The 25,966-nt window shown below is 42.9% G+C and overlaps 2 protein-coding genes across 3 annotated transcripts in view; one reads left to right on the top strand and one right to left on the bottom strand.

The window, feature by feature from the left end:
* Positions 1–18,373, bottom strand: part of MAPKAP1 (MAPK associated protein 1) — a 154,590-nt gene extending 136,217 nt beyond the window's left edge. Inside the window, exons 1-2 of one of the 2 annotated variants that reach the window (XM_054007724.1) lie at positions 18,254–18,373; positions 1,069–1,396 (exon numbers count right to left, since the gene is read on the bottom strand). In XM_054007724.1, the coding sequence (XP_053863699.1) occupies positions 1,069–1,327 (259 nt within the window). In that variant the 5' untranslated portion in view covers positions 1,328–1,396; positions 18,254–18,373. The remainder of the gene's footprint in view (positions 1–1,068; positions 1,397–18,253) is intronic. The other variant, XM_054007723.1, reaches the window with a different exon arrangement.
* Positions 18,374–25,905: 7,532 nt separating this feature from the next.
* PBX3 (PBX homeobox 3) overlaps positions 25,906–25,966 on the top strand; it is a 155,517-nt gene continuing 155,456 nt past the window's right edge. Inside the window, exon 1 of the mRNA XM_054007425.1 lies at positions 25,906–25,960. The gene's annotated coding sequence lies outside the window, so the exon portion shown is untranslated. The remainder of the gene's footprint in view (positions 25,961–25,966) is intronic.

Here is a 25,966-nt window from a genome sequence, read left to right as displayed (position 1 = left end):
CTAAAGTTCTATTACAGAATTAAAAGCCAACTTGAACATGGTGACTGGACCTTGGTACTACACTGTTGGCACTACAAAATCATCTGCTGTTCTGAAGTTTCATGATAAAAGCCCATAGAGCAGCTGACCTGTCATGACGCACATTGTCAGCATTCACTGTGAATATCCCGGTCTAAGACTCCTAACATTAAACATACAGGGTTTGAAAAATGTAACGTTACTGTGGCATGCAGTTTTTAAAGACACCTGCTCTGTTAGCCTAGTTCTATGCACTCAGCAGTTTCATGACTCAAAATTAATTACAATCAACATTCTGCAAACACCTCACTCAAGTTTTCCTCAAGAAAAATATGAAGTATAAATGTATCACATATACTTCTGTACTTTGTTTCCTTCCATTTCCGTCCCTCCCTCACTCCTCCAACACTATGTATGTCTTCTTTTTGTTGCACGTTCTCTCATGCCTCCCCTGTCCTGTTCTCTCTTCAGTGGACTCTGTTACTCCGGTTTTCTTGTCCATCTACTAACCCCTTTCTTCCTATACTCAGTTGTTTCATTGTTTTTAATACTTTGGTCCAGAATGACTGGGTCTGGTGCTCCACTAGTAGGTACTACTCAAAAAGTAGGTATCCTCACAAAAAAAGTACCTGACTTTGTGTACTTAAACAATAAGAATTTCAAGGCCTGATAGTGGAATTTTGGTATTTTGATGGTTTCTTTACAACAATATTTTCTAAAACTTTATTTTTTTGTAATAAAACTGACAACTTCAAAGTTCTTCTACACACTGTGATTTGGTACACTGGAGTAAAAAAAAAAAATCAACTAAAAATCAGTTTATAGTGCACAAAAGAAACTGGCCCATTATGTATTTCTTTTTCTGAAAGAGACCTATTTGCCTAGCTAAATATTACAAAAGAAAGGTTTGACAAATAAGTAGCTACTTGTGTTCTGACAACTGGTCCAAGCAAGTCAAGTTAGCCTTTTGTACGACGTTCTAACGGGTATGTTGTTGTTGCTGGTTTTCTGTTTTGTTTTGGGGTGGGTTTTTTTGCAAATAGAATTTACCTGTATTTGATCGTCTTCTAATACCGAAGTCCCAGCTTGAGGTAATATCAACTGATTGGGAATATACATAACCCTGAGTCTCTCCATTGCTTCCCTGTGTTTCTGAACCACTGTCTCCAGTCACTGAAGAAGGATTGAATTTCTCTAGGTCAACATCATGATCTATCAGGACCATTTCACACATCCCTGTGTCATCACTGGTCACATGTGACTGCCGAATATGAGCCAATATAATTGCTGGGTTATCCAGGAAGGCCATCCTGTCGACAACTCCACCACTTTAGTATGCTATCTTCTTCTCTCCATGCTGCTCCATGGACAAACTTACCTGGAAACATAAAATATACAGCACTTTAAGAAAAACAGAGTGATTAATGTTTACTCTGGGATGTTTTTGTCACATCCAAAACTGGCATTAAGTATTAGTTAACTAAGTTTTATGCACTGAATTACTTTAAATTTCATTCTGACATGGTACAACAATTTACATAGTGAGTATCTGTAAAAGTGGCAACCATTTATCCTGGGGGATTGTTTGAATTCAAAAAGTTAACCTAATTAAATAAAATGTGCACCCCCAAACTAGTAATTAACACAAAACAAATGATTGCTATAAGGTACAATGCACCTACCTGTTACACCCAGGAGGAAGTTTCCTTTATGCATTCAACATCTCCCCTCTTCTTTTAATACTTTCAGTCCCCCACTCTCACCTAATTGATAACATCAGCCACTATGTATTTATTTGTCTTTCACTCACCCCCTACAACAATCCTCTATTTCCATTCCTCTTCCTCTGATGCTGTCTTCCTCCTACCCTCCTCTGCATACTGCCTCTTCAATGCTTGATTTTTGCACCCCTTAAAGTCCTCCTGAGATGATCTCTCAAATTTACCGGCCAGCTGGATGATTGCACCCCCTCTCTCTCACCCCTTCTCTCTGTGCTCTCAGCTCCCTCCAAGCCTCTGAGTTCAGCTCTTCACGCCGACTGCTACCACCTACATGACTTATTGTTGAAAAGTTGGTGCAGCAGTCATAAAATGCATGCTAAAGCAATGATGCACTGAACACCATTTCTTCATTCAGCAAAGACTTCTTCAGCAGGAAACTAATAATTAGACCTAAAAATTAAGGCATAGGTTTAAAGAGGGAACTTTCTTTAATCCCAAACGTGCATCCTACCAACTGAACTCCAGTTTTTCCATTTCCAGGAGAAACTTTTAAAAAAAGAGAAGAAAAGGTTTGCATCTCGGGACAGAACATTTAACTCGCACTGCTGCTCAATGGAGTTTGTTAGAGGACCCTTAGTGTAACACCTGAAGAATACTATGGTCATATACCACAAGTGTCCAAGCTCTTTAGTATTTAACTACAGCAATTTGCACGTTCATAGCACTGCTTAACAAAATTAACAAATATTTACCAAACTCTGTGAGGTAAGTTAACTGAATTTTACATGTAGCAAAAATGGAGGCATAGTTTCTTGCCTATAGCTACCACCATGGCAGAGCAAGAAACAGAACCCAGGACCTGAAAATTTCAATTTTTGTGGTTTATATCTGTTAGACAGCCCTGCCTTTCACAAATGCATGGCTGAAACATTCCCACTGCCAGAAAAAAAATGATTCAAAACAACTATAGAACTCCAGGGATTAAATAAGCATATTGCGGGTAGATGACAACTTCTCATTATCATTGCATTCTGCAAGAACTTCTTCAAGAAAGAAAAAGAAATTTCCCAGAAAGAACTGAGAAAAAAAGGATGTCAAACCCAACTAAGTACATTCCCACAGAACTAGAGTAAAGATTGCAATTTGAGCCTTCCCTAATAGTCTGCCACAGCCCAGAATGCAGGGAAGCATCAGCAAGTTCACCTCAATAGGAATGGCAAATCCACACCCCATTTCACTTTATTCCTCAGAAACTAGCAGCCCGGAGATCCCTCACTAGGCACCAACAGATTTGGCATCAGGATATCATGAATATTTGTATTAAACTAGGGTTACCAGATAGCAACTGTGAAAAAACAGGACGGGGGTAGGGGGTAATAGGCGTTTATATAAGAAAAAGTCCCAAAAAATGGGACTGTCCCTTTAAAAATGGGCATCTGGTCACCCTATATTAAACAGAAAGAAGCAAAAGTAGAACTTAACTTCAACAGTGACAGCCATATACAATTAATAATGGTGGAAAGAAAGTCAAAGTTATAGAGGTGTCCTGCAAGCATCATACTATGGGAATTGGATCACTAATCTCTCCCCCATAAAAAACCCTCAAATGTGAGAATCCAACAACACAAGTTACATAATCTTTACCAATAATTGTTCTCTCTCTCTCCCTTTCTCCACCTTGTCTGTTGTCATTTCTTGTCTATGCTCTTTGATGGAGAGATCGTGTCTTTTTTTTTTGGGGGGGGGGTAAAATGCCATGCAAATTTATAGCAATGCATAAATATTAAGTAATAGTCCCACCACCATGCAGGACCTCAGCAAAAGAATGGGAGAGAAGAAATCCAGCATGCCATTTGTTAAAAATATACCTCTTAAAGAATAATTCACCTTCTACCACAACAAGTTTTGATAAGTTACATTAACAGTGTCTAGCTGTTTTCTGGCAACTTTTATTAAATTACAATTATGCATGTCTAGACAGATTACTTTAATTAGAAAAATAAATTGTCTGTCCCGTAAAGATTTCTCACTGTCTCCTAAAAATGAAAGACCATAAGGCACGTGTCCCTTTGCTGTAATTTGCCAGCTGACGGCCTTTAAGTAATAACCAGCAGGCTTTGACCTCAGGAGTACAGACAACTAAGTACAGTAGATGGATATTTAAAACGGAAATGTCTCCCAGGTTGTGTACTGAGATTGTTCTTTAAATATAATTATTTTCACCTCACTTAGTACTGGAAAAGGCCCTGCTCACCTGCAAATGGTAAGAATTTGTTTAAACAAGCAGCCGCCTTAGGCTTCTAAAAGGTCTGCAAACTCCCAATCAAAAATTACTGCTGCCCCATCAATGTGTCATATAAATGTTGGCATGTTAATTGTGTATTTATAAGATTGTTAATGGTTAGTTAATTTACCTCCCACACTATTATTGTACTTGAAATGATTTAATGTCTGCTGAGGGAGTTAACAACATGTAACAGCAGATGCGATATTTTTACCTTTCTACACTGTACCCCGACTTCGAGCTATTAACACTCAGCATGCTAAATTGCTCAGGTTTTCTTACAGTCTTACACATGCAATCACTTTGTCTATTGATAATTATGGGAAAATTCACAAGAAATTATGTGTTCAACTCTAGAGTTTAACCAAAAGAACCCCTTTTATTTCTAATTTTAGCGAAGGTACATTAAAACCACTTTCATGCTAAAATGTATGTTAACTGGAAAGTCTTAAAAATTCCACCAAACTTCTCATTCAGACAATGTGAAGACTATTAATCAAGTCCTCATCCCCGTCACAGTATTTTAGCACTTGCCATCTAGATCATAATCAGTTCCCACTTTTGACAGAGGCAAAATATAATGCAATGTCATGATTCTGACATGGGGCACAAAGGCAAAGAAATTCAGGCAAACTTCTCAACTTTATAAACCCTTATATGAGAAACCTTAAATACAAATATTCCCACAGATTTCAATGAGACTACTCACAAGAGTATGGGTTTGCAGGATAGATTCATTAATTTACTTGGCTGTGGCAGTGTATCAGAACTCACGTGCTCCTCAGACCCATGGTTGATTATTGCAACTCAATGTGTAATAGCGAGACATAAGAAAATATCAGGACACTGTCACTACTTCAGCAAAACACAAATTTTGTGTTTTTAAATCAAAACCTTAATGTTATTTTAGCATTTTGCACTTCACTGATACTGTTTTATTTAATGGTAGTATAATTTAGAGACAATGTTTATGTATATTCCATACAAAACATTAAAAATGTTACAGTTGTAGTAAGTCTACAAAGCCTACAAAACTGTAACTTTGCCCCCTTGGGTACGATAATTACATGATCATAAACTACTTATCCACAAAACCTTTACTTCGTTCAGTGTACAAGATGCACATTGTTCAGTGATGAGGCAGTTTCTTTTCTTTAACTTTATTGTTCAGTGTGTGACCCAATGTCCCACTTTGTGCACACCATCCAAGCTATGCACTGAACGAAGTTTCTCTTTCTCTCCAGGGTTCTCTATGGGTCTGATCATTGTAGTATTAAAGCACCTCACAAATCTTCATGAATTTATCCTCATACATTCCTGTGAAGTTAAGTAGTATCTTCATCATTTAACAGATGCAAAACTGAGCTACAAAGAGGCTGAGGGACTTACTCAAGGTTGCACAGGAAGTCTATGCAAAGTCAAGAATATAACTGATTCCTGTCTGATTCTTGGGTCTCAATACACTGATTTTATCATAACAACAATGCTTCTTCCAGTAGACCACTGCTGCATTTATGATACAGCATGCTGTTTATACAGTGAATGAAATAAGGTTGCTTTGTACATCAGCCTCATTTATAACAGCATATACAAGGAGTAAGGCAGAATGCTCTGGATCCCAGACCAATTCACTGCACAACCCCCTCTCATTCAGTTGTCTAAAGTGTGCACAGAATGCGGCAGTGGTCCTGGGGAAAAAATGCTATGCAATCATATGTTTAAAACACAGTGTCTTAGTGCATACACAGGGATACATATATACAAAGGGATATATCTAAATTTGGGCTAGAAACTTTAATGTGTCACTTCCTGACTTCTGGGTGCTCTTGGCATCATAATGTTCTTTTAATATAATATTTTGTATTGAATTTCTTGTGTTTTTTTTAAACAATTAAATTACTCCAAAAATGCTACTATATTTACTGGACAGCAACAGTGATACCCTTCACTGCACAGTATATGTGCAATTGATGAGGTGAGAGTTCATGCCTCATTCCATCCTCACCTATATCATAAAAGAGAACACAGGAGCTCCTTGGAGGTGAAATAAGGCAGGGCTCTGAAGGGGTCATACGTCTTCCCATATGGTACTCCTTGAAAGTCCTACCTCCATTCATGCACACCTTCACAGATCATATTCCACAATCCTGTCTTTGAAACCTGAAACTCTATTCCATTGTTACACACCCACGTGCACATACAATGAAATCCTGAGACATGTATTCCACTCATTTTACATATGCGCACTATCAATTGAAGTTTGGGAGATAAAGCTAATGAGAGTTTAACATAATCCAGTGCATGCAACTTTTAAATCCTTATAACTCAGCCAGATCAAATCTAGTTTTCAGTGGCCATCTACAATGTCAGGAATACAACCCCACAACATTCCAAAGTTCCACTGCTGCCTCCAGAAGTTTCGAGCTATTCAGAGGAAACCAAAATAATTTTCTTAGTGAAAAACTTAATTGTTTGCATTTTCCATGCTCGAAAATGGGCCAACAATGTGACATTCAGAAAAATTTGCTCTTGGACTTCTCAAATACCAAATTTCAGCCAAAGTGGTAAAACTCTGAGAAAGCCGTAAGCAACTAAAAATGACCTATTATAATGGAAACATTTAGGTATCCTCAACTATAGAGGTCACTGCTTGTACTGCCTGTAAGCACCTGCTTTTACTCCTAAGAATGCAAGAGCACTGAATTACTTTGAAATATTATGCAACATGGAAAAATAATAATTTTGTAATACAAAGTTCCACAGGAACCAATGGGATAAGTGTACCATTAATGTCAAAAGATCTTTGCAGAGTGAAGCACATAGAGAACTAATGATAACGCTAGTTGCAGAATAATTATGTTTATACATATCACCTATGCTCAAGACATAAATCAACACTAATTATCCTCAGAAAAGTACAGTTGAAATCAAAAGCATTCTTTTTTACAGGACATTGTCAAACAAAAAGTAGGTAACAATTCTTATTAGAAAATATTATTTCTACTATCATAAACAGTTAGCTTACCCTAAAATTAAATACTAAGGAGTCAGTTTTTGTGTTTGCACTAAGGTTGGACTTATTAATATCAATATAAAAGTATTAAAGAGCCAATTTAGCATAGCATTGTAACATATGATGTCTCCACAACCATAAAATATTGCATCTAACATACTGTTAGGGAGAAAGTGTAGGGCTGTTGATTTACAGATATGAATAGAAACTAGGTATGGAATAACACTGCAGACACCTCTAGAAGCTACAGCAAAACTAAATAACTTTTCAATTTCTCCATCAAAGCACTTTCTGTTCCCATTTTAAGGAAGGCAGAATAATAACCATCAACAGAGAGCTAGTCTGTACCATAATCAGGAAATCCTGAAAAATGTTTACTATTTATGCTGCAGTCCACCACAAACCAAAATCTGTTCTGTCAAAGGTCTCTCTTTTGGTGGGGAAAAAAATTAAATTTAAAATTTTGCCACTGCCGTAGCAAATTCCAATACAAGATCCAAACTGATGTGATTTGAAGTTTACACATGATAAACTAAGATTTATATCCATCCTAAAATATTCTGATAAGCACAACACTGAACAGCAAATGTTTTTATAAAATACATGTGTGCACTTGCCCAATCCCCCACCCCTAAGCTAAAGCTCCTCTGCTCGATCAGGACTATTACCTGAATTTGATACCACCTACTTAATTACACAATTCTTTTTTAAAACAGCAAAAGGATGGAAAGTTTTCATGTCTTGTTAAAGCACTGAGAAATTTAAAGATACATAACTACAAATACCCATTTACAATAGTTTATAATGAAAACACTGAGAGATCCTCAACTAATGCAGTTTTATCAGGCCCCAAGATAAACTAGTGCAATATCCCTGGGCAAGAGAATAGCTAATTACAAAATATATCCAGATTTGAAATTTTTCTCTTTTATTCTAAAAATGTTAACGAAATGTCAGTTTCTAAATAAAGTATATTTGTAACAGAATTATGTATTTATTTAGATATCTGTTTATGAGATACTAAATGTATTATGGGTCAAACAGACCTCAGACTCCAAAGCTAAGTTGTACAGAGACGTAAGGCTCACATCTCAAGGATTTTCTTAAGTCCAGGGTATAGAGATTTCTGAGACCAAAAAAAGCACTCTCAAGCTATCAGTACTGTCAACCCCATCTTCAAATATAAGTCAGATCCCACTAAAGGAGGAGATTTGCTTCAAATGTACATTATTTTTATTTGTATTCTAAGATGGAGCCTTTAAGACTCAAGTTTGACCAAGACATGCAGGTGAACGAATAAAAGACGTATGGGATGAATTTAAGACACAACTTTATTAATTTTACACTTGGTAGTTGTGCAACATGCCCACCTGCTGTTTTTACATACCGGGAACTGGTTGCAGTGCAGGTTATTGGGCTCCATTCACACCATAACTCAAGGTAGACCCTCCACCGCCTACCCTGCAATGCAGCTCAACAGTGAAACCTCTCTCTTTTCTCCCTACTGCGGGGCATGGTGTCGTAGAGGCCACCAAGCTGGTGGGCACCTCAGTCCACAAAAACTTCAGGTCTCCCCCCTCATATAACTGCAAGTTCCACCAGCCAAAAGCCCAGGTCTCATTTACCACTGGGAGCTGGCCCTTTGAGCCTTTACCTGCATTGGATACTGGCCACAAGTTGCAATGAGTTAACAGTTTAACCTTCCTTACTCAAAACGTTTAAATCCTATTGCATTCAACCCAACTGAAACTCTATAATGCTGTGAGGAAGGCAAACAAAGCAAAACAAAAAGCAAACCACCAGACCTCTTGCCAATTTGGCCCAACAGGAAAAATTCCTTCCAGATCCCAAAAGAGACATCAGTCAGATCCACAGCATCATAAAAACCCCACAGGTCCTATGCTACAACTAAAGGGATGGAGGGTGGAGCAACTAACCAGAACAAGGGGATTTTGAAAAGCCTGGGTAAATTTAAACCAGTGGGGGTAGGATGTTGGGGAGCATCCTGGACTCATCCTCCTGCCCCAGCCAAAGGAGAAACAGAGGACTGGGGAAGGGGGTGGGGTCATGTGGCAGCCACCATCTTACCACACATGTGCTCTGGGCTATTCTCTCACCACCGACCCCACGTTACATTCCCAGCCATCTGGTCAGAATCCTCTACCCCTGTGAATGCAGTGAGGGGATATTTCGAGCTTCTCTCCGCAAACCTGAGGGCTAGAAACTCCCCTCTCTCCCCCAATGCAAACTGAAATTTCCATATAAACACGTGACTAGCAGCTGGGGGCTTTGAGAAAAAATATCAAATATCATGGCAGCTGGCAACACTGAATTATGGTAAAATGAGTTTTCCTTTCCCTTCCTCTGAGCTCTGTGGGGCTACGAACCCTTCTGAGGGTGAATGCCATGAGAATTCCCCATCTATATGGCTGCACAAATAGTCGGCTGACATTATGGTCACCCTCCCCACCTAACCCCTGGTTTTCTCAATATCTCCCTGCTCCCACAGGAAGACTTACTCTCCAGTGACCTATGTAAGATAAATTACTTTTAAAATTAAATTGAATGTATACCTGGGATTAGACAAAGCATCAGGGCAATGGTCTGATGTCAGGGTAGCCAGGTTTGTTGTGAACATACTTTTGGTGAGTTCTGAGAGCAATAGCTCAGATGATGATTTCATAGTAGCCAGAATAGATTTGCAAATTCACAGTTGGTCTATTGAGATAACTGTACAGTTATCATGCAGTCCCCATGCCCTAAATGACTAAGGATTATTATTAGAAATTGTCATACGCTATGGTTGAAAAATAACCATACCATTTTTATTCAGACAAAAGCCTTAGACAGAGTACATAGCTCAATAGGACTGACAAATAAGTATACAGTTGCGGACCAGGAAATATTTTGAGTTCTGAGTGGATGGGACAATTTTAGTTCAATAGCTTAACAAATATGGTTATGCTGCAGTTAAACTTCCTAAATTGTCCATACAAAACCAGAATATTTGTGAAGACACAGCCAGCCCTTTAAAGTGTCACTTATCAAATAAATTTCTCGTGGTTTTAATAAAATATGTTGTAATTGTCCATGTTTCAAGTTAAGTTAAAAGTAGTTTCAGATTCAACCCCAGCCACAGTCCTTCTGCCAATTTGTGATTTTCCTTTTTTTAAAAAAATGTTTCTCTTTTGTTGTAAAAGTAAAATTGAACAGAGAAAAAAAATGTTCTCTTTGTTCTGATTTGTTTTATATTTCAATAATTGTAGGCAATTTTCAGACAGAAGGGTAATTTTTAAGTTGACTGTGTTCAATCATCAAGTAATAAAGAATTAGTCCCTATTAGATCTGAAAGGAAAAAAATCAAATTTGAAATATCACAGAACTTCTACAAAGTAGGAAAGTATGCCATGTATATAAAACAATTCCTTCACTCTCAGAATGCAGCAGGCTGGAAGGAACAACACAATATTACATGATCGTAGGCCTGAGTCGTTCCTTGATCCCTAGACTTTAAAATCTCCATTTTACTGCAGCTTTTTAAAGTGATTTTAAAGGCCAACACAAAAAGAAAAAGATTAGTAAAGCAGAATTCATTTCCCCAACAGCACATTGGCTGAAGCAGGAAGGTGAGAACGCACTTCAATAGTTTATTGGTTCAGGTAATCCAAAATAATTTCACAGTGAATTCTCCCTCCACTTATGAAAAATCAGCGCGGGATACCTACTTTCTCACCAGTACAGGAACAACCTTTCCTCTTTCTACTCTTCAGCCTCTGGTAAAAGTACCAAATTCAAATATTCCAGCTCCCTATAAATATTCAAAGGACTTGAAAACTATACAGGATACATATAGTACTTGAATACTAGACAAAATCCTGTACGTGCTGGATAATGGAGAGGAGAATCACATATGAAAACTAAAGTTAATGTTCAAACACTCAGCTAAATTTAAGACTGAATATTTAGTTAGAAAAGCTGTCACTAATCCTTTGGTTACTATATTTTAAAAAGAACAGGAGTACTTGTGGCACCTTAGAGACTAATTTATTTGAGCATAAGCTTTCGTGGGCTACAGCCCCTTCATCGGATGCATAGAATGGAATTGTTCTTTTTGCGGATACAGACTAACACAGCTGCTACTCTGAAACCTATATTTTAACAAAATACCATAATTAAAGACACCATTTAAAGTGGTTTTAAAAGGTGAGCTTTCATGAGAGAAACTAGATTTTAAAAAAAATATGATGCAAGTGCAACATTTATTAAAAATACACCTCTACCCCGATATAACGTGACCCGATATAACATGAATTCGAATATAACGCGGTAAAGCAGTGCTGGGGGGGGGGGGGGGGGGCGGGCTGCGCACTCCAGCGGACCAAAGCAAGTTCGCTATAACGTGGTTTCACCTATAACGCGGTAAGATTTTTTGGCTCCCGAGGACAGCATTATATCGGGGTTGAGGTGTACCTTTAAAAATCCTTGCTAGCTTAGGAACATGTAAATCTGTTTTACATAAAATATTTTATTTCTGTATTTACTGACTGTTTGGAATTCTTCTATTTTTGCTGTCATACTAATCAGGATGCAAATTATACCAACTGAAATACTTTAAATATTTTATTTACTGTGTCATGGAGGTAGGGGGGTTTGGAGAGAGAGAAAATTGGAGCCCCCATCCACATAACCTGCCTCCACTCTTTGTTTCTTGGTCTTGTCAAAGGTTCATTTGACTGTAAACAAACTGTTTCTTTGGTAAGCTGAGTTATCCCACCTCAAGATTTAAGCAAATAAATATGTATAAAAAAATGCAGAGATTATAAATTAGAGCAGACAAATCTGTATCTAGACTCATGCCTGCAAAGAGCATTCTATCAATATAGTGAAATGCTAATCTCCTAATTAACAACCTAATTAGGTAATTATGGCTTTGCAGAGGGATGCCTAAATGAAATATGACAACATGGTCACCTCTTTATATGGCACCTGTGGGCCTTTTCAGCTGTCACTGCAAAGAGTGCAATATCAATTTGAACAGATGACAAAGTGTTGTCATTTTTCATTCTGATATTGTACTGAATGGTTTGGACAGAAGCAGTTTACAAAAGTGGCATCTTGTCTGGTTTTTGCCTAATCTAAATATGCTCAAACACTGCTTAATTTTGAACATTCATGATTATACTGAATTGTTTATATTGGCTACTACAGAAGTATAAGAGCACATACTCCACATTCACAAAGTTATCTAATCATACTGCGCTAGCCACATATGATGAAACCTTAAAGTACATGCTCATTAGGGTTGACAAGAACAGCAAAAACCTAGAGCACATTAGCTCATTTTGGCATTTAAAGACACAGGTTTTTTTGTTATTGTTTTAATTACAGCACTTTGTAAACAGTATGTTCCAATTCTGTTTTTTAATCACTTTTTAAAAATTGCAACTTCTATTAATGATCAACACCCTTTTGCAGAACTTGAGGAAGGGTGGGTATTCAGCATCAACAAGACAGTGAAACTGACTATACCTTGACCATTGAAAAGCACTTCCGTAAACTGATTATTTTCCTTTATCATTCTTCAATTACAGTAATCTGAGGAGTTACTTGTAACGAAAGTAGGCACAACACTTTTAGATGGTGCTGTTATTTTTCAAGTTGACACTGTCCTTTAACAATATTTGGAGATCCTCTAGACAGATATGCAAAATGCTTTGCAGACACTAACTAAGCCTCAGTGTTCCTTACATTAATGTATTATTATATCCCTTTGCAAAAGGGAAACTAAGGCACAAAACGATGATGGGACTAGCCTAACAGTAAGTGGGAGGCAAAAAAATAAAAATAAAAATAAAAGGAGCTAGGAGTCCTGACTCCTACTCTCTAACTAGAACACAAGGCTAAGCCATGATAGCTAATGATCATGATTTAAAAACATAAATAAATGTTTTTATTTAAATCATGATTTTTGTATATTAAAATATTTTATATACCTGTTGCTAGTTCTTTACTTTCTTCCCATTTAATAGTCTTGAACTACTAGTGAATATTTTGTATTTTTTCTTTAATTTGCAAACTGTTAGCAGAATTTCAGATTTTACATGCAGATTTATTCTAATAAGTTTCACACTTACTATGCTGATCTGTGCTGAAAGAGATAAGTCCAGGGCCCCCAATAACCACCATTCTGTGAGAACAATAATCTCAAACATAGAATTGATAAGCATAGAGCCTGTGTTATATCTGCAGCCGCCTCCACTACCTTCCATTGCAGAGGCCTTGGGTGTTGGTAAACCCCACTCCTTCCTGTTCTCTGCTTGAGGCACATAATGGTTTAGTCTCCTGAAGACTGGGATATTTTAGTCTAATCCTTGTTATTGGGCTTAATTTAGGAGTAACTGAGTGGGGATTAGTGGCCTCTGTCGTGCAGTAGGTCAGACTAAAAAAGGTTTGCAAACTTAATTGCACCGTGACCCCCTTCTGACAACAAAATATACTACACAACCTCGGGGGTGGGAGGGGGGGTGAGGGGGCTGAGCCTACCTAAACCCCACAGCCCCAGATGATAGGGGGGCCAAAACCAAAGGGCTTCAGCCCCAGGCAAGGGGCCTGTAACCTGAGCACTGCCACCCAGGGCTGAAGCCCTCAGGCTTCGGCTTCAGCCCCGGGCCCTACCAAGACTAATGCCAGCCCTAGCGACCCCATTAAAATAAGAGTCGTGACCCACTTTGAGGTCTCGACCCACAGTTTGAGAACCACTGGACTAGATGATCTGGTAGTCCTTTCTGGTCTTCAACTCTATAGGTATGACTACAAGCAACTAAAAACCTGCGGCTGGGTTGTGCCAGCTGACAGGGCTCAGGCGAACGGGATGTTTAATTGTAGTGTAGACGTTTGGGCTTGGGTTGGGGTGAGGTGAGGTGGGAAGGTATGTGTGTGTACAAGTGATGGTGTTGTAACATTTACATAGTACACACTTCAGTCTAACCTACACTGGACAAAAAAGGAGAATCCAGAGTAGTACATGTTTCTCTTTGCCTGTACACCACTGAAAAAAATAAAATTAGATCTAAAAAAGTTTAGATCTCCATCAAAGTTCTTTGAAGAATTGTCAAGGGACTCAATTTGTAGACTATGATTTGCATTTTTCCTGAACAAACCTCACTATTCCTTGACAATGACCTGCAACTGGGTTCACCTGACAATGGCCCCCTCTAAAGATCTGACTGTAGGATTGGGGCTTGTATCTCTCATCTGCCTATGGTCCTTTCTAACAAAACTAAGGAGACAAACTTAATTGCCAGATAGTGGCAGGATCACATTAAGGACTGTTTACCAATTTTTCTTTGGTCGAGATACCTTATATCTGGAAGTAAATTTCATTTGGAATGTTTAACTGGTTTTCAACCACAAAATAACTGCTCCCTATCAGTCATAGTTTTATGGCTAGGTCTCTGTCACCACAGTATCACATTTCAATACTAAAAAATGTGATCCTAGAGAACTGAGAGGGACATTACCTTTAAAATGTGTTTTAGAGGTATAGTTCATTTTGTCTACATCAACAGTAAAAGCATATTCATAAATGTAGATTCCTGTTCCAAATACTGTAAATCTAGCTATGAATAAAACTAACTGCACTGCATACACTTAAAGGTAAAGAGATGATAAAATCCACAGTATGTAGGCAAGGTATATTACCAGAATTTAATCTCAACATTTTTCTATCACCACACTTTGTTCCAAATGCTGATTTTCTCCCCTCCCTTAAAAAAAAAAAAGTTACCTGCCAATTTCTCTCTCTGGTTCTAATCCTGTTTGCCTGTATCATTTCTACTTCCAAACCTAGAACTGCTGTCATCCAAAATTAGATCTTGAACAGCTGCTCGTGATTTATTTTCTTCATTTTTATATTCCACAGTATTTACTTATAAAACAGGAGTTCATTCCAAAGCAAGTATTTTAGAAATCAAAATTTGTACCTATTTATATTAGACAAAATTAAACTGAATAAACTTTGGACAAGATAGACCATAATCATTTTTCTCTCCCATCACGACGGGAGTGGAAGTCCTTGCACCCCTTTATGACTTGTTTGCATATTCACAAAGAAAATGACTATTTAGATAATTGCCCTTTGGGCTCTATATCAAATGTAACCAGACAGATTCATAACTGTTTAACTGTAGCTATCTCTTCTTTCTCCTTTTAATTTTCAAAGCTCCCTAGCAATCTCTTTTTTCCTACTTCTTCCTCAATTTCTGAGATATTAGCCCAAGGCTTCTGAAAGGTCAGTGCCAAAGCATGTCTCAGTTTTTAAAAAATTGTGAACTAACTTTTGACAGGACTTCCTCTCAAAACCCATGATGGAAACAGGTTATGGACGTGCTTCATATGATTAATTCTGGAGTGAAAAAATTGGGCTTATGGACAACACTGCACCAAGCAGAAGATGTGAACAAAAACATACCACAGACCAGCACCAATAAAGACAGTTATTAGCAAATATTGAGGCCTTTTCAGTATATTCCTTGTTTTGAGAAAGCTTGCTAGCAGAGACACTGGGGAAATATCAAAATGCAGAATATCAAAGAGCTGGATTAGCCTCACCTCTGATACATGGACTATATAGATCAGACAGACTGAAAGAATTGGTGTTAGTAAAATGTAGCACAGCAAACTTACTGCCATTATGAAAAGGTGATAATAGGAGTTCTTTGCATCAGCAGAACTGGGGGAAGGCTGTGAAGACTTTTTGCTTTTTTGCACTGAACACAGTGTTGATTTTTTTTTTTTTAAATCAACTTGTTTCAGTTATTTAAGGTATCAAGGGCCCTTGGGCATTTGTCTTGTTCTTACACCCCAGAATTTCTGGCTTTGGAAAGTTTGTTTTATTAAAAATAACAAACAGATCCTTCTGACAAACACCTTAGTGATGAGATCTTTATTGTAAGGGCCACTCATACTCCTATACAAACACATTCCAAGAGAACCGAACTATTGAAAGTGAAACCTAGAGCAGACAGGCCACACAGCTGAAATAAACAGCTAGTGCAGGGGTTCTCAAACTGGGGGTCAGGATCCCTCGGAGTCACAAGGTTATTACATGGAGGATCGCAAACTATCAGCCTCTACCTCAAACCCCGCTTTGCAACCAGCATTTATAATGGTGTTAAATATATAAAAAAAGTGTTTTTAATTTATGAGGGGGGTCGCACTTAGAGGCTATGTGAAAGGGGTCACCAGTACAAAAGTTTGAGAACCACTGAGCTAAGGTAATCAACAGATTGTGTGTGACTATGAGAAGTAGTGACTCAAAGCTGGTTGTAATTCACACCTTTTGTTAATTCAGAGCAAATCTGTGTATAGACTCTTATTGTGGACTACATCAAAACAGTACACACTCAATCCAAAAGAAGTGTCAACACACAGATTTGCACTAAAATAATGGGAGGTTTTAATTACAACCAATTTAGTTATTTTGGTTCCAGTCTGTGTATAGACAGGACCGAAGTAAAAGGTAAGCTAAACTGAAAACAGTTTACTTGACAACTGTCTGAAAACTAAATGACAAGATGAACCATTTGGGGCATCCAGACTATGTTATTCCTGGTCTAGATGACAACCAGGGATGAGTTTAAAACCTTACCTTTGTCTCAATCACAAAATATACCACCCTCTCTCCCACACTGGAATTCCTACACTATATGAGCACTGCAGTGGGCTGGCAACCCTTCTCATGTGTGTCAGAAAACAAGGCAATGAATCAGCAAATAAGGAAGAATGGAATCACTTTAAAGGGTCACACTGCAAGCACCCTATACAACCAGAGTAGCATCTTGGAGACTGGGGATCCAAACCAAAGAAGCTCACGCAGCAGGAAAGTGATAATGTTAATATGAGGTGGTAATAGCAGAACACAGAGGAATGTAACTTACTGTAGTATCCCAGGACATCAGGTCCATTGTACTTGCTTATGGGAACCAGAAAATCAGTATCTGAGCCAAAGCCTGTCAACAGTATCTCAATTGCTATAACGTGCCTGAGTCCAGAGCTTTTGCCACATGCCCCAACAGATCATCACCTGTTTTCCCCTTTCAAATCAATTCTTAGAAGCCCATTTGAGCTACACTGTTTACCCCAACTATAGCTTCTTGACCATTACCTCTACTATACTTATTTGTGCAATTTCAACGAAGTCCTTGCAAAAAAAATTGTGTTTTAAGTGTATTTTACCTACCCTAAAGGGCTACAAACAAAGTTCTCTATATCAACAATACTAATTTGTAGATGTACAGGACTGATCTATTCACATAAGTCTCTCAAATATCATAAAGGTAGAATACCAGTTTCCTGTAGCCCATGAATTTAGCAAGACTTTTATTCAGAGAAATAAATGAACGATTATACAGAAGAATCTCACTAACTCACACAAGTGAAGACCCTTGTCAATTACAGACTTGTGAATTAGCAACAGAACATGTGCACTAAAAACCATGCTAATGTATCATTAACTATACTTTGTTCATTCATTTTCACTCCGTTTAATTTTAATGAAATGTGATGCAAAATATTCGTAAATATCTTATTGAGTATCATACTGTGAAGATAATGAAGTCAGAAATGTGGCAATGTACAATAATCTCTGCTAACAAAGCTCTGATGAGAGATAAGGAGAAACAGAAGGATTGTACGAACTATAGATATTTGTCACATTTCTTTTTCTGCCTTCAACGAGGTGCCAAATGCCCTTAGCAAAGTAGCATGGCCTGGTCCAAGCGGGACGGGAGCAGGTGGGAGGTAGGACTCCGGCAAAGCAGCATGTTATGGGCTGGTCCAAGCGGGACGGGAGCAGGTGGGAGGTAGGACTCCTGGGCTCAGTCCCGCTCCGGGAAGGGGCTGGGGTCTGGCGCTTGGGGGAGGAGCGCTCTGGGTTCCCAGCCGGGCTCTAGCTGTTCGAGGGGTGGGGCAGACGGAGACTAGGGCTCCGGGGGCTGCCCTCAATGCCGGCAGGGGCGCAGGGTCTAGGGGCCTGGGGGCGGGGAAAGAGGCGCGACCCAGCTCTTCGCAGGGCCCAGCAGGCGGCGAGCCGCAGCCCCCGGGCTCGGGCGGTGGGACGCGGCGTGCCCCAGCACAGAGCCGCGCTCATCCCCGGGGCAGCCTGCCTGAGTCCGGGGAGCGGGGCGCAGCTGGGACCCGGGACCCTTCCCCACTTACAGGCCTCGCGGGCGCTGCAACTCCTGTGGGGCGGGGTCCCTCGTCCTGCCCCCGCCGGCGGGGCCGCTTCCGGGGCCGCACCGACTCCGCCGACACCAGGTAGCGGTATGGACACGCTAACCCGGAAACACAACCTCCCGCCGGAAGTGACGGAGGGCAGGGAAGCATGTGCACATGCCGGCGGGGGGTTGGGGGGGGATGTTGTGCAGTGGGCATGCGCCTGCGCTGGTAGCGCGTGGTGTCCGCGCGGCCTGGGCGCGCTGCGATCGCCGCTGAGCCCCCTCGCCTGCTGGCTCTGCGGCGGGGGGCTAGGGACTAGCCCTGTCCCCTCGGCCGCTCCGGGCAGATGGCCACGTGTTCGGGTGCTAGATGTGCAGGTAGCCCCGACTGGGGTCCACAGAGGGAGTTTGCCGCCGTACCTGTGTAGGTGGGTGTGTACATCCTGCCGGGTGGTTATCTGCATCTCTGGGTGCCGAAATACCTGCAGCTCCTACAGGGACTAGTGTTCCACAGGCTAGAAAAGAGAGACAAGGAATCTAGAGAACACATGGGTGACTCTATGGCAAGTGCCAGCTGTCATAATTTGCACACAAAAAAAAAAAAAAAAAAATTGGCATCAGAAAGAACCAACAAAGACAGCCAAGAAATGTGTCTTTAGAATGATCTTGCACCCACCTTGGAAACAGGATACAGATTTCATTTAGTGGGGTTTTCAATACCTATCTCTCCGGGGAACCCAGGACTTGCCACCCTGCATTGGACCTGGGGTCCACCTGGTTCAGTACATTGCCTCCAACAGTGACCACAATCAGATGCTTCAGGGGAAGGTGTGAAAATCTTGCTGGGATTTTCTATAGTACCTATCAAAATAACTGATCATGACTTCCCATGTAAATTACATATGCACTGTGAGATTCTGCATGCACTTTGTTAATTTTCTGTTGTCCCTGTCATGATAAAAGAGGATTTACTCTGGATATATTTTGTTATTCGTTTCTTACTTTCTGTCACACATTAATCTAGGGTTATTGTGGCAAAACTTGTAAAAAAGGATGGTTTATAATGTGTCTTGAACATGGTCAGACTCTCTAGAGGAGATCAGGCCAATCCAAACTCATTTTACATCCTTCAGTCTTTGGTTTTCAGGTGGTTCATTTTGGGCTTTGTGGGCACTTCTCTGTAGAGAAGTGCAAATGTCAGATCCCTTGTCTACCCTAGAAAGGGTTTGCTGGTAGAGGAAGTGAAGACACAACTTATTCAGCCAAAAGATTTATTTTGCTTGTATTCTTTGTATCAGTTCTTCAACCAAAATAAGCTATACCAGCAAAAGGACTACAGTATAACCTCAGAGTTACAAACCCCTTTTGAATGGAGGTTGTTCATAACTCTAAAATGTTCCTAAACTCTGAACAAAACGTTATGGTTGTTCTTTCAAAAGTGTACAACTGAAATTGACTTAATACAGCTTTGAAATTTTACTATGCATAAGAAAAATGCTGTTTTTAACCATCTTAATTTAAATGAAACAAGTACAGAAACACTTTCATTACCTGGTCAAATCTTTTTTAAAAACTTTCCCTTCATTTTTTAGTAGTTTAACATAGTTTAAACATACTTTTAACATAGTACCGTACTATATTTTTTTCTCTGATGCTGCCTGATTGTGTACTTCCGATTCCAAATGAGGTGTGTCATTGGCTGACATAACTCTGGTGTTCATAACTCTGAGGTTGCACTGTATTTTAATGTGTCAACACTAGGGCTTTTGCTGGCATAGCTATGTCAGTTAGGGGTGGTTTCACACTCCTAATCAATATAGTTATACCTACAAAACTTTTTAACTGTAGACCAGGCCTGACTGTATAATGAGTGAAGATGTATTTGCTGATCAAGTTGGTCCTGAATATTTGATATACTTATTAGGACTAATATCTTCAATTGGCAGTAAAAATGTACATGGAGCCAGTATGGGGATCAGTGCACAGGACACAATGAGCTCAGGGAGACCCATCCCAATGAGCAGTTGGGTTTTTGTGTGCTGTATGACCTAGAACCTCTGTACTTCTTCCAGTGCACCTAATTACACCGTGAATTACAGTCTATTCTCCAGGACTTTGTCCAGATCAGTTTTAAATGTCCCAAGTGACAACTTTCATCACTTTCTTTGAGAAACTATTCCACAGGTGATAACTACTTCAGTTCTGCCTGCCAGCCTTTAACTAGAAGAAATGGGCATTGCTGGGAATAATTTGCTTTTCAGGGGATCCATTCTGACACACTTGAAGTGCACAACAAGCTATAACACACAGCCTATTGTGCCTCACTGATTCTGTATATAGAATGTGGACATTACACTGCTGTTTATGGGTCAGTTCACACTTTGAGTGCTAATACACACATTAGTTGCTGATAATAATACTTAAAATATTTTTTTTACAAATCAGATTCCTGGTATATTTTGTCAAATGCAATGTCCAAGAATCTGTTATTAACAGTGTCTCTGATAATATATACTGTATTGCAATACAGAGGATCACTATCATAAATAAAGGGAGACATGGATGAATTTATAATTAAAAATGCACTAGAAATTACAAGCATAATTTATTTACTAATGTGCACTGGAATATATTTTCTGTGTAATATTTTAAAAGTGGCAATAATAATAGTAAACAATATTTTTCAACTAAAATGTTCATAAATATTAGAATTAAATATGCTATACAATAACTGCAGCAAAATTCAAATAAAATTCTTTAAATAGGAAAACCAAATTTAAAAGTATCACAAATGGTATCTAATATAATAAAACAAATGAAAAATACACTACAAGTAATAAAGGATATTCATTTTTATAAAACTCGTTTCAGATTAATTATTATAAAGAAAAGTGAGGTAGGCACAAATTTTAAATAGGTTTCTGAGAAGAGATCTGGGTTCTATTCCCAGCTTTAGATTCCCTATGTGACCGTGCTGTAAATACCTGTTGATTTTTTAACAACCCTGGCACACACACAGTCTTCTCCATAGTTGAGGGGGCAAGCAGTGCAGGCCAAAAGCCAGTTTATCTAGCCCAACTGTTCGAATTATAGGTCATAAAAAGATTTGGATCCTTCACCTCAGATACGGTTTGCTACTCCCTTCAAACTTTCCACATAGTTGAATGTAACTGAAAAACACATTACATATGATATAGAAGAAAAGTATTTAAGAAAAGATAATGAACAATTGATGCAACAAATTGTAATTATTATAATCTGTACATGAGCAGCTGGCACATATTATTTATTATTTGTATTACCATAGCAGCAATGATCCCTAGTCATGGACCACAACCCTTTTGTGCTTGGTGCTGTACAAACATAATAAAAGGTAGTCTCTGTCCCCAAGAACTTACAATCGAAGCATAAGACAAGAGGCCACAGATGGATAGAGACACATAGGGGAATACAAGGAAACAATGAGACAATATTGGTCAATACGACTGACTGGTTTCAGAGCACCAGTGGCCTATCTACTGTTCACATTTTTGTAGGCATCGTGGCAAAGGTGAGTTTTAGGAAGTTAAAGAGGTTGCTTGGTGGATGTTTGCAGAGAGATCCTCCCAAGGGTGAGGGGCAGCACTGGCAAAGGCACAAAGGTACTTGTTTTAAAATTTAACAAGTGGACAATGGAGGCTGGTGTCAATGAGCAAGGTGGAGTTGACATCTTGATAGTGAATGAGAAATGATGGGTAGGATGGGGATAAGCCATGAAGGACCTTGAAAATGAAGACAAGTAGCTTATGTTTGATTTGATAGAGAAGAGGGTACCAATGGAGAGATTCAAAGGGGTGACATGATCAAAGTGACAATCTAGGAAAAATGATCTTTGCAGCTGCATTTTGAATGGATATGAGCAGGGCAGGATTGTATTTGCCAAGGACAGAGAAAAGGCAGAGTAATGTTTTGTAGAGCACCCCTTCTATGTCAGTGGGGCCATATGGCTCCAGCAGACCTATGAGCATCTGTGAGGTCAAGGTCTATGGCACAAAGCCCATTTCCAGGCATTAGTGGGATTTTCAGGCTGGTGGGGTCAATTTTCAAAGCTAGTCCCAACAAGGAAACTGGCCCAGTCTCTTGGTACGGCCAAGGGTTGGGCCAAGCAGGGAGAGACTGGGAAGCCAGAAAAGGAGGGGTGGGAGGGCCAACGGCACCTGTGACAACCACAGGGTCTGCAACTAACCCTGATTCATCACTAGTGAGGGAAAGGGGGAGCCAGCCACCCTATGGGTCCTGAACCCCAAGGACAGAGGGGGGAAGGGGAGTGGGGCATCCCACGGGCCAGAGCCCCAAGGACAAGGGGTGAGGGGGAGCTGGGCACCCTCTGGCCTGAGCCCCAATGATGGGGGGCTAAGAGGGAGCCGGGCACCCCACCGGCCTGAGCCCCAAGGACAGGGGGTGGGGGGGAGCTGGGCACCCCACTGGCCAGAGCCCCAATGCGGGGGGCGGGGAGCAGGCGACCCCCTCACGGCAAGGCCAGCAGCAGCTGCGGCGCTGATAGAGAGTAGCGAGCCCCCAGCACAGCTGAACTGTTGCCATAGTAACAGAGAGGCGGGACAGCAGCGCCCTTCGCCCCCTGCCACGTGACGGTTCGAACACGCCAATCCCAAGTTTCGCAGGGAAGGGGCAGCCTCGAGCGCATGGCGGAATGGGCCCCGCCCCGCGCGTTCTGATTGGCAGTGTGCTGTCTCAGGCCCGCTCTGATTGGACGGCGAATTGGCAGCTTGTTGGAAAGGCGCCACCTTTCCGAGCGGCTCGGGCCCCGCTGGCCGCGGCGGCGCGGCAGCGTGACCCCCGGGAGAAGCTTTAGTTGGACCTGCCCAGCGGGAGTCCAGAGAGACCACATGCCGCGATGGAGGCCACGCCCCAAAGGGCGGGGCCTGCAGCCTGATAAGGGGCGGGGCGTTTGGAAAGGGGCGTGGTGAGGACTGGGTGGGATTTACCTGGGGGAGGGCGGGACCTAGAGGGGAGAGTGTGATGGAGGAGCGAGATGACACTATGGGGAGGTACCTGTAGGGGGATGGTCAGTGTGGGGGAGGGCTGAGGGAGGTGACAGGACACTGGGAGAGGGAGGGAGGGAGGGTCAGTGTGGGAGGACTGGGGGGGGGTGATAGGACACTGGGAGAGGGAGGGTCAGTGTAGGGGAGGGCTGAGGGAGGTGACAGGACACTGGGAGAGGGAGGGAGGGAGGGTCAGTGTGGGAGGACTGGGGGGGTGATAGGACACTGGGAGAGGGAGGGTCAGTGTAGGGGAGGGCTGAGGGAGGTGACAGGACACTGGGAGAGGGAGGGAGGGTCAGTGTGGGAGGACTGGGGGGGTGACAGGACACTGGGAGAGGGAGGGAGGGTCAGTGTGGGGGAGGGCTGAGGGAGGTGACAGGACACTGGGAGGGGGAGGGAGGGTCAGTGTGGGAGGACTGGGGGGGGTGATAGGACACTGGGAGGGGGAGGGAGGGATGGTCAGTGTGGGGGAGGGCTGTGGAGGTGACAGGACACTGGGAGGGGGAGGAAAGGTCAGTGTGGGAGGACTGGGGGGGTGACAGGACATGGGGAGGGAGGGATTGTCAGTGTGGGGGAGGGCTGGGGAGGTGACAGGACACTGGGAGGGGGAGGAAAGGTCAGTGTGGGAGGACTGGGGGGGTGACAGGACACGGGGAGAGAGGGATTGTCAGTGTGGGGGAGGGCTGGGGTGGTGACAGGACACTGGGAGGGTCTGTGTGGGAGGGCTGGGGAGGTGACAGGACACTGGGAGGGGGATGGAGGGTCAGGGTAGGGGAGGGCTGAGGGAGGTGACAGGACACTGGGAGAGGGTGGGTCAGTGTAGGGGAGGGCTGAGGGAAGTGACAGGACACTGGGAGGGGGAGGGAGGGATGGTCAGTGTGGGGGAGGGATGGGGAGGTGACAGGACAGTAGGAGGGTTGGTTAGTTGAGGGGATTGGGGGGTGACAGGACACTGGGAGGAGGAGGGAGGGCTGGGGAGGCGACAGGACAGTAGGAGGGGTAGGAGAGATGGTCAGTGTGGGAGGATTGGGGGGTGACATGACACCGGGAGGGCAGGTCAGTGTGGGGAATTGGGGGGGTAACAGGACACTGGGAGGGGTGGGAGAGTCAGTGCGGGGTTTGGGAGGTGACAGGACATTGGTAGGGTGCGGACAGAGGGTCAGTGTGGAGAGGCTGGGGAGGTGACAGGACACGGGGAGGGGTGCAAGGGAGGGTCAGTGTTTGGGGGGGGCTGGTGTTGGGTCATTGTGTGGGAGGGTTGGGAGGGGTGACAGAACACTGGGAGTGGTGAAAGGGAGGGTCAGTGGCGGGAGCTGGGGGGTGACAGGGCACTGGGAGGGTCAGTGTGGGGGGTTGGGGGTGACAGATACTGGGAGGGAGGGTCAGTGTTTGGGGTGACAGAACACTGGGGGGGGTGGGAGGGTCAGTGGAGGGGGCTGGAGGGTGACAGCACACTAGGAGGTGGGGCCAGTCAGGGGGTTGGGGGTGACAGGACACTGGAAGGGGGGTCAGTGTGAGGGGTTGGGGGTGACAGGACACTGGGAGGGGGGTCAGTGAAGGGTTGGGGGATCAATGGGGGGTGACAGACACTGGGAGGGGGGGTCAGTGGAGGGGTTGGGGGTGACAGGACACTGGGAGGGGGTCAGTGAAGGGTTGGGGTGAAACACTGGGAGGGAGTTGGGGGGCCAATGGGGGGTGACAGACACTGGGAGGGGGTCAGTGGAGGGGGTTGGGGGTGAAAGGACACTGGGAGGGGGGTCCGTGTGGGGGTTTGGGGGGTGACAGATATTGGGAGGGGGGTCAGTGGAGGGGGTTGGGGGTGACAGGACACTGGGAGGGGGGTCAGTGGAAGGGGTTGGGGTGACAGACACTGGGAGGGGATTAGGGGGTCAATGGGGGTGACAGACACTGGGAGGGGGGTTAGTGGAAGGGGTTGGGGTGACAGGACACTGGGGGGGTCAGTGGAGGGTTGGGGGTGACAGGACAGTGGGGGGGGTCAGTGGAGGGTTGGGGTTGACAGGACACTGGGAGGGGGGTGAATGGGGGGGTTGGGGAGTGACAGGACACCGGGAGGGGGACCAGTGGTGGGGATTGGGGGTGACAGACACTGGGAGAGGGGGTCAGTGTGGGGGGTTGGGGGGTGACAGATATTGGGAGGGGGCTCAGTGGAGGGGGTTGGGTGTGACAGGACACTGGGGGGGGTCAGTGAAGGATTGGGGTGACAGACACTGGGAGGGGGTTGGGGGGTCAATGGGGGTGACAGGACACTGGGAGGGGGGTCAGTGGAGGGGGTTGGGGGTGACAGGACACTGGGAGGGCGTTGGGGGGTCAATGGGGGGAGTCAGTGAAGCAGAGATGGGGTGGAGGGAGGGAGGAGTTAGTGGGGAGGGGAGCAGAGGGGCGTGGTCTCCGCCAGGATTCTCGGGTCGCTCCTGTCGGGAGGGGCGGGGCGGGAGGGGGCGTGGCTCCGGCTGGGTGCCCCGGTCTCTCTCAGGAGCAGCAGGGGGAGCGCCTCTGCCTAGCTCCCCCGCTCTCTCTCTCTCTCTCTCTCAGAAGGGGAGGGGGAAGGGGAGGGCAGGGGGCGTGGCTCCGCCTGGCTCCCACGTCCCCTCGCTCGCGCGCTCTCTCTGCCTCTCTCCTCCTTCACAGGGTGACACGTCTGCAGGGTGAGT

This window comes from Malaclemys terrapin, chromosome 17, assembly GCF_027887155.1.
Source record: "Malaclemys terrapin pileata isolate rMalTer1 chromosome 17, rMalTer1.hap1, whole genome shotgun sequence".
Lineage (NCBI taxonomy): Eukaryota > Metazoa > Chordata > Testudines > Emydidae > Malaclemys > Malaclemys terrapin.
This window is presented reverse-complemented; position numbering and strand designations above follow the sequence as displayed.